The sequence below is a fragment of the Entelurus aequoreus genome, linkage group LG02 (genome assembly GCF_033978785.1).
Source record: "Entelurus aequoreus isolate RoL-2023_Sb linkage group LG02, RoL_Eaeq_v1.1, whole genome shotgun sequence".
Classification (NCBI taxonomy): Eukaryota; Metazoa; Chordata; class Actinopteri; order Syngnathiformes; family Syngnathidae; genus Entelurus; species Entelurus aequoreus.
Window position 1 is genome coordinate 7,549,594 of NC_084732.1, and position 10,000 is coordinate 7,559,593.

The 10,000-nt window shown below is 35.2% G+C and overlaps 1 protein-coding gene across 1 annotated transcript in view; it reads right to left on the reverse strand.

Annotated features, from left to right (window-relative positions):
• Positions 1 to 10,000, reverse strand: part of LOC133665337 (A disintegrin and metalloproteinase with thrombospondin motifs 18-like) — a gene marked incomplete at its 5' end in the record, with an annotated part of 121,263 nt that overhangs the window by 70,520 nt on the left and 40,743 nt on the right. The window contains 2 exon segments of the mRNA XM_062070609.1: positions 173 to 268; positions 7,868 to 8,021. Of these exon segments, the coding sequence (XP_061926593.1) occupies positions 173 to 268; positions 7,868 to 8,021 (250 nt within the window).

Consider the following 10,000-nt stretch of genomic DNA (forward strand, 5'->3'; position numbering starts at 1 on the left):
GCTCAGAAGTAAGCCGAGGTGCATCAACCGCTCATTCCGGAAACTGCTCCGTTTCAAAGTGTGTTCTCAGAAAAATGCGTCTCTTGATGTTGTTTCCTGCCAAGAAACGGGAGGCAGGCCAGGATGTTGGCCTGGACCGGGTGGATCTAAGAATAATACCAACGCTCCTCACCATGTCTGGCCCGCAGCTCGTACCCTCGGCGGCGGGCATGAACTTGGTCTCGCATCGGTGGCCCGTGCGGTGACACCACAGCGACTTGCAGATGTCCTGGCCAGAAAAAAAAGAGACACACGGCGAGGTCAGGAGAGGACGTCCATCATTTCTTCCCCTTAGCGGGCGTCAGCTGCTACCCAGAGCTCCGTGCATGGTAAACGTCAACGTCCGAGCTCATCGCCGCACTTCTTTGAGGCTCCGACTCCATACAAAATATTTGACTTCTGAGTTTTGGATGGAAAACATTGCATCGTTTTTGTTCATGCCATACAAAAAAAAAGGGCTTTCATTGACAAAAAGGGTACAAAGCATACAAGAAAATGATAAAAACTTGGATAGACCTGAAGTAGATCTACAAATGTAAGCGTTGAAAGTAAAAAAAAATTAATATATGACTTACTTTTAACACTTTTATGAGTGGGACCCTTAAGGGTCCAAGGGTCTTCTACTGTCATTTTTTATATATCTATAACGGTCAATGCTCCAACAATTATTATGAATTAAAATGAATGTTGTTGTGAATTATTGACCTATTTAAGGCTCCAAATACTTCACATCAAATATTTGACTTCTGAGTTTTGGGGGGAAACTATTGCATAATCTTTCTTTATGCCATACAAAATAAAGTTTTTTTTACAAAGAGGGTATAAAAACATACAAAAACATAACAAAAATATTTTAAAAATTAATATCTATGGATAGACCTGACGTTGATCTACATATTTAAGCGTCAAAAGTTAAAAAAAAAAATGAAAATATGACTTACTTATCACACTTTTATGAGTGGGACCCTTAAGGGTCCAAGGGTCTTCTACTGTCATTTTTTTATATCTATAACGGTCAATTCTCAAATATTATTATGAATCAAAACCAATGTTGTTATAAATGATTGACATATTAAAGGCTCCAAATATTTCACATCAAATATTTGACTTCTCAGTTTTGGAGGAAAACATTGCATCATTTTTGTTCATGCCATACAAAAAAAAGGGCTTTCATTGACAAAAAGGGTACAAAACATACAAAAAAAAATGATAAAAACTTGGATAGACCTGAAGTAGATCTACAAATGTAAGCGTTGAAAGTTTAAAAAAATATTAATATATGACTTACTTTTAACACTTTTATGAGTGGGACCCTTAAGTCCAAGGGTCTTCTACTGTCATTTTTTTTATATCAATAACGGTCAATGCTCAAACAATTATTATGAATTAAAATTAATGTTGTTGTGAATTATTGACCTATTTAAGGCTCCAAATACTTCACATCAAATATTTGACTTCTGAGTTTTGGGGGGGAAACTATTGCATAATCTTTATTTATGCCATACAAAATAAATGTTTTTTACAAAGAGGGTATAAAAATGTACAAAAACATAACAAAAATATTAAAAACTTAATATCTATGGATAGACCTGACGTTGATCTACATATTTAAGCGTCAAAAGTAAAAAAAAAAAATGAAAATATGACTTACTTTACACATTTTTATGAGTGGGACCCTTAAGGGTCCAAGGGTCTTCTACTGTCATGTTTATTTCTATCTATAACGGTCAATTCTCAAATATTATTATGAATCAAAATCAATGTTGTTATAAATGATTGACATATTAAAGGCTCCACATATTTCACATCAAATATTTGACTTCTGAGTTTTTTGGGGGGGGAAACATTGCATCATTTTTGTTCATGCCATACAAAAAAAAGGGCTTTCATTGACAAAAAGGGTACAAAACATACAAAAAAATGATAAAAACTTGGATAGACCTGAAGTAGATCTACAAATGTAAGCGTTGAAAGTTAAAAAAATAAAATAATATATAACTTACTTTTAACACTTTTATAAGTGGGACCCTTAAGGGTCCAAGGGTCTTCTACTGTCATTTTTTTATATCTATAACGGTCAAATGCTCAAACAATTATTATGAATTAAAATCAATGTTGTTGTGAATTATTGACCTATTTAAGGCTCCAAATACTTCACATCAAATATTTGACTTATGAGTTTTGGGGGGGAAACTATTGCATAATCTTTCTTTATGCCATACAAAATAAAGTTTTTTTTACAAAGAGGGTTTAAAAATGTACAAAAACATAACAAAAATATTAAAAACTTAATATCTATGGATAGACCTGACGTTGATCTACATATTTAAGCGTCAAAAGTAAAAAAAAAAAAATTAAAATATGACTTACTTTTCACACTTTTATGAGTGGGACCCATAAGGGTCCAAGGGTCTTCTACTGTCATGTTTATTTCTATCTATAACGGTCAATTCTCAAATATTATTATGAATCAAAATCAATGTTGTTATAAATGATTGACATATTAAAGGCTCCAAATATTTCACATCAAATATTTGACTTCTGAGTTTTTGGGGGGGGAAACATTGCATCATTTTTGTTCATGCCATACAAAAAAAGGGGCTTTCATTGACAAAAAGGGTACAAAACATTTAAAAAAAAGATAAAAACTTGGATAGACCTGAAGTAGATCTACAAATGTAAGTGTTGAAAGTAAAAAAAAATAATAATATATGACTTACTTTTAACACTTTTATGAGTGGGACCCTTAAGGGTCCAAGGGTCTTCTACTGTCATGTTTTATATACATAACGGTCAATGCTCCAACAATTATTATGAATCAAAATCAATGTTGTTGTGGATTATTGACCTATTTAAGGCTCCAAATACTTCACATCAAATATTTGACTTTTGCGTTTTGGAGGGAAAATATTGCCTTTTTGTTCATGCCATACTAAAAAAGGGTATAAAACATAAACATTAAAAAAAACACAAACTTATAATTATTGGAAAAATCTGAAGTTGATCTACAAAGTTAAGTGTTAAAAGTTAAAAAAAATTAATATATGACTTCTGTTTAACACTTTTATGAATGGGACCCTTAAGGGTATTTTTTTTTAATCTAAAACTTTCAATTACTATGAATCCAAATCAATGTTGTTGTGGATTATTGACGTATGTAAGGCTCCAAATACTTCACATCAAATATTTGACTTCTAAGTTTTGGGGGGGAAATATTGCGTAATTGTTTTTTTATGCAATACAAAAAGGGTTTTATTTGACAAAAAGGGTATAAAACATACCAAAAAAAAAATAACAAATACTTTTAAAAAATTTAAAAAACTCAAAATCAATGGATAGATCTGAAGATGACCTACAGAATTAAGCATTAAAAGTAAAAATAAAAATAATTAATGTAGAACTTACTTTTAACACTTTTATGAGTGGGATCCTTAAGGGTCCAAGGGTCTACTAATGTCGGTTTTTCCCTTAAAACGGTCAATGCTCAAACAATTATTATAAATTAAAATCAATGTTGTTGTGAATTATTGACTTATTGAAGGCTCAAATTACTTTGCATCAAATATTTGACTTCTGAATTTTTTTTTGGGGGGGGGGGGGGGGGGCAGGGGGGGGGGTGTTGCATAGTGTGTTTGCCACAGGGAAACAAATGTGTTTCCCTTGACAAAAAGGGCAAAAGGCAAAAAAAAATGTAACAGAAAAATTACATAAATTAATAGATCTGAATTTGATCTCGATATTTAAGCATTGAAAATGATATGACTTACTTTTAAGACTTTAATTAATGAGACCCTACCGGGTCCTCGGACCTAAAACCTTCATAACATTGAAAGATTCCCTGAGGGTTAAAGAAACGGAGCATGATTGTGTGTGTCATGTGACCCGACCATGCGGAGACAGAGCGAGTGAGCACAGAGGGCTCTTAGAACCCCGACTGGGAGACTGGCTGCCGGTCCTGGCACTGGGCCCGCCTGCACCCAGGACCCGGGCTAAGAAATGTTGGAGACAGCCTCAGAAGTGGTACTGAAGACAAGAACATGGAGTCTGATAAAACATGGCAAATGTTTCATTTTAGTTCATATTTATGAAAAAGTTGTTGCTAAAAACTGAAACCACAGTCTTGCATAATGCGCAGAAAATGTTCCACTGTCATGTGCATGCCAGGCCAGTAGGTGGAGATGTCACACCACACCAGGCAGCGGAACCTTGTTTTTTTTTGTTATTGTACGGGTTTCACTGGTTCTGTGAATCGAAAAGTGTGTACAGTGAAGCACATTTCCCGTAAGAAACAATGTAAATATGAATAATTAGTTACAGTCGCCACAAAAGTCCATATTTTAGTAACGGTTTGTACACGATATAAAGTGTGAGACCAACCCGTCGATCTTTGGCACTCAATAATAATAATAATAATAATAATAATAATATATTTTATTTGTAAAAAGCACTTTCCATTGAGTAAACAACCTCAAAGTACTACACTGTATTAAAAAAAAATTTAAATAAAAAGACAATAAAAATAAATAAATTAAAAAAATAGAACAGCCTAACAGCTAGAACTAGTATGCATACATCTAATTTAAAAAAAGAAGGCTTTTTTTTAAAAGAAGGGGTTTTAAGCCTTTTTTAAAAGCATCCACAGTCTGTGGTGCCCTCAGGCGGTCAGGGAGAGACAACCGCCCATAAATGACTACAAACATTTTTTTGTGTGAAAATTATCAGTAGAGGGTAGACTAAAAACGATATCCATCTGCGATTATCGCGATCAATTTTGAGTTATTTACGAACAAACTACGATCAACTGCGATTAAATATTTTAATCGGTTGACAGTCCTAGTACATTTTTGTATATATATATATATATATATATATATATATATATATATATATAATATATATATATATATATATATATATATATATATATATATATATATATATATATATGTATGTATGTATATATATATATGTGTATGTATGTATATATATATACACGTATATATATATACAGTGTTTCCCATAAATTGCCAAGATACCTGTGGCGGTGGGGGCGTGGCTATGGGCGTGGCTATGGGCGTGGTCCCCATGACATCATCGATACATTTGCATAATTTACTACAATGATATGGTTTTCTCCAAAAAGGCTCAAAAAATGTATACTTACTAATTAATAATAACCGTTTGTTTTAAACGTCCATCCATCCATCCATCCATTTTACAATATAATTACAACACTTTATGTACATATTTATATACAGATTTTAACAATAAGTTATTCACTGAAATATATTTATTAATTGTGGTTCTTACAAAAAATATATCTTATAAAATATAAAAGCTAAATGTCTCTTAAAGCTCTGCCCCTTTAATTAGTGCATACTAAATAATTTAACTTTAGCCTACTACTACAACCATATTATTTACCAGCAACATAAAGTGAAACAGAGGCAGAGGTGTCCTGCCACAGTCAGTAACAAATAAACAGAAAACAGTAGTGGTCAAATACAAATAAGGCAACAAGAGAAGTATCCTACACTTCTCTTTTGTAAAGTAAATCTGAACAGCCTATATGGGCATCTACATCAACTATAGCAGTGGTCCCCAACCTTTTTGTAGCTGGGGACCGGTCAACTCTTGAAAATTTGTCCCACGGACCGGGGGGGGGGTTGTTTTAATTTTTGTATTTTGTATTTTTTTCATAAAGAAATACAGTCATGTGTGCTTACGGACTGTATCCCTGCAGACTGTATTGATCTATATTGATATATAATGTATATATTGTGTTTTTTATGTTGATTTAACTAAAAAAAAAATTTTTTTTTTTTTTTTTTTTTTTTTTTTTTTTAAATTTCTTGTGCGGCCCGGTACCAATCGGTGGTTGGGGACCACTGAACTATATGATTTGCCTGAGAAGCTGGACGGGACAACAACAACAACAAAAAAAATTGTTTTTTTAATTTTTTTATTTTATTTGTGGCGGACATAATTCTTTTGTGGCGGGCCGCCACAAATAAATGAATGTGTGGGAAACACTGATATATATATATACTTATATATATATATATACTGTATATGTATGTATATATGTCATAGTTGGTGCAGGGGTAGATCTTGCTTTGGTTCATGGTTGAGACCAGGGATCCTGGGCTCTAAAAGTTTGGTGACCACTGATTTATGGAATCCGGTCAACTTCCTTTGGTTTCACTTTTATCGAACTGCACATGCAAGTGACGTTGGAGCCACATTGGGGCCACATTGGGGCCACATTGGGGCCACATTGGGGCCTGTGGGTGTTTATACTGGAGTCTAATCATAGTTTGACCTGTAATGTAAACAGTTTTGGTGGCTAACTCCTGTGTCAAACACGTATCAGCAGATATTATCTTTCACAAGCAACCATTGTCAATGTTCACATTGAGACTAAATAAACGGTGCATATTTATATGTATTAGTTTTTGGGTCAATTTCTTTTTACAAAACAGAAATGGAGGAGTCAGAGAGAGTATTTCCTAGAACGATGTTATGTCGTCTTTCAAACCACATTTCCATTTGAATGGACAACCATGAATACCGACTAACATAAAGACCTCATCCAGCCCGCGGGGGCTTGACTAGGATGAGGGTAAGTAGTGGTGATGGGGGGTGGAGGGGGGGCTCCATTGAAGGAATTCAAACCAAGAATAAAACACGGAGGGTCAGAGGCCGTTTGGCAAAGATGAGGCCAATTAATAAAGCCGAGTCTATTTATGCGGGACGTCGTTGATGTTGTGGCCAACCCTCGCATGACGGAGATGCTCCTCACGACCATGTGGTGCCCTTCAGAACCGACCGTGTGGTGCTCTTCAGAACCAAGACTCTTCTACGGACTCTGGGAAAGACTCGGAAGTCCCCACAAGGTCGAAGGGAATTGTGCCTACCATTCACAATCCTTACATAAGACAAGAACACATATGTTTTTTCTCATTTTTCATGCATTCTAATTCGTAAAATACGGAAAATATGAGGCGGCTAACAACCCAGCTAATAGGAGCACATTTCCCCGCCCATATGGCTCTCTAAAAAACATCCAAAACCTGTGATTAGTGTTCTGTTGTTAGAATAATCATGTATATATATTATCACACAACTTTAGCATGCTTAAAGTCCGTGGCTATAGTTATTAGCTATTTTCCTCAAGCTGAAATGTTTCCATCTGTGCAAGGACAAAACTTCTTGTCTGAGGGGTGGCCTCAGTTATCTTTGTTTTAGCCCGCTAACAGCCAAAGACTTCAAGGACCTCAACGCAGACAGGACGACAGCACGCAGACGAAGCAGAGACAAGGCGAAATCACAAGGCCCCCCCAGCACATTCTGTCACGTATTGTGCGTACTGGAGCTCCTTTGCGTGATATGTGAGACCACTCCTTTTAGAGGCGGCCTCAGTGATGTTGACTGTGGAACTCCTGAATAAATAGAAGGACGCGGGAGCTGTACCTTAGAGCAGTGGTCCCCAACCACCGGACCGATTGGTACCGGGCCGCACAAGAATTAAATTTTTTATTTATTTATTTTTTTTAAATGAAATCAACATAAAAAACACAATACATACATTATATATCAATATAGATCAATACAGTCTGCAGGGATACAGTCCGTAAAAGCACACATGATTGTATTTATTTATGTAAAAAAAAAAAAAAAAAATGTTTTTTTTTTTTTAAATAGATCGACTCTCATTACCTTCATTGTTAGCTGTTAAGTAAGTGGCCTACGTCAGAAATCTGACCATTTTGTTTGACTACTTGATTAGAAAATTTCCAAGGAGAATATAAATGAATTGCCGTCTTACCTTGACAAAGTCCAGGCGGCACAAGGCGGCCTTGGCTCCGAACTGCCACTTGCACTGGGTGTCCGCGTCGTAAAGCTGCCCGGGAAGCTTCTCGGGATATTTGTACTGGCCGATCTGCTTGGGCTCGTCCACCAGACAGGACGCCTGTGTGGTCCTAAGGGACACAAACACGCATCGGAATGAGTGACGCCCGTCGATCTCAAGTCAGGATCCGACACCGATCACGTTTTATTTACAGTCTAAACTAAGCTAAAAAGAAAGCTTGTTTTATTATTTTTAGAATTTTCTGGTATCGACGAAAATCGATACCAATTTATGTATTGAATGCTACATGCGATATTTAAGCACAATAAAGTGGCTAGTGTATAATAATTTGTTTTTGTCCTCCTATGTCCACAGATTTATTTCCTGAGTTTGTAAAAAAAAAAAAAAACGGAAAAAAATAATATTTTCATGATTTAAAAAAAAAAATCGATTTAATCGCTACAGTATCGACCATACACGGATACCTTACTCGGTCTTAAGGATGGGTACTTTTTTGACACCGACCGAATACTGCCGCTCCGACCTGGCAACGGTGCCATGTTACGGTACTTGACGTCACGCCAACTTCGCACTTGAGCACTTGCCGATCACTCCAGCAGCACTGAGAGCGGACTCAGACAAGCTAACTCTAGGCAACGTTGCAATTTTCGATGCCGACAAAGAAACCGGCGCTCCAAAATAAGTAAAGTAAGGCTCCACTTTTTTTTAAAAATGCTAATATAAATTGCCGTTGCTATGGACATGCTACTGATTAGCATTAGCGATTTTACATGGCGATTTCAACACCTCCAAATTTGTTGATACTACAACTAAAATGCACATCACAATCCAACAGCTGGTGTGTATAAGTACAAAACTTACAGTATTAACACTTTTTAGGGCGCAACAAAAAAACGAAACAATACACCGTAAACTGTGCACTACCGCCATCCTGTGTCTTGGACTTGCAACTGCAATTGCAGCTTACTGTCATACTTGAAAATGTTAATATGATAGTGAAACAAGATACAACGACTGGACAGCAGTTATCATAATCAGCTCATTTTTAAAATGGTGCAATAAAAAAAAAAAAGAGATTTTATAATAAAATAATAATAATTATTAACACACGACGACACACGACACTTCCACTCCGGACAGGCTCCGGGGACAAAGCTACGAACAGTGGGAGACCGGGCTTTCTGCTCCGCCGCTCCCAGTCTGTGGAGCGCTCTCCCTGACCACCTGAGGGCACCACAGACTGTGGATGCTTTTAAAAAAGGCTTAAAAACCCTTCCTTTTAAAAAAAAAGTTTTTTTTTTAGATATATGCATACTAGTTCTAGCTATTAGGCTGTTCTAGTTGTTATTTATTATTTATTTGTATTATCTTTTTATTTTTATTTTTTTTAATACACTATAGCAGTAAAGTGCTTTTTACAAATAAAATCTATTATTATTATTATTAAGTCTATTTCCATGTACCGGGAATTGGTATTGAAATTGTATTGGTTCAAATGAGAAGGATACCCATCGTTGAAACGCGCTCCCTGACCATCTGAGGGCACCACAGACTGTGGATGCTTTTAAAAAAGGCTTAAAAACCCTTCTTTTTTTAAAAAAAAAGCCTTTTTTTTAGATATATGCACACTAGTTCTAGCTATTAGGCTGTTTTAGTTTTTATTCTTATTTATTTGTATTATCTTTCTTTTTTTTCTTTTTTTTTTAATACACTGTAGCAGTAAAGAGCTTTTTACAAATAAAATCTATTATTATTAATATTATTAAGTCTATTTCCATGTACCGGGAATTGGTATTGAATCGGTTCAAATGTGAACGATACCCATCGTTCCAGTCTGTGAAACGCGCTCCCTGACCACCTGAGGGCACCACAGACTGTGGATGCTTTTAAAAAAGGCTTAAAAACCCTTCTTTTTTTAAAAAAAAAAAGAAGCATTTTTTTAGATATATGCACACTAGTTCTAGCTATTAGGCTGTTTTAGTTTTTATTCTTATTTATTTGTATTATCTTTCTTTTTTTTTTCTTTTTTTAATACACTGTAGCAGTAAAGTGCTTTTTACAAATAAAATCTATTATTATTATTATTAA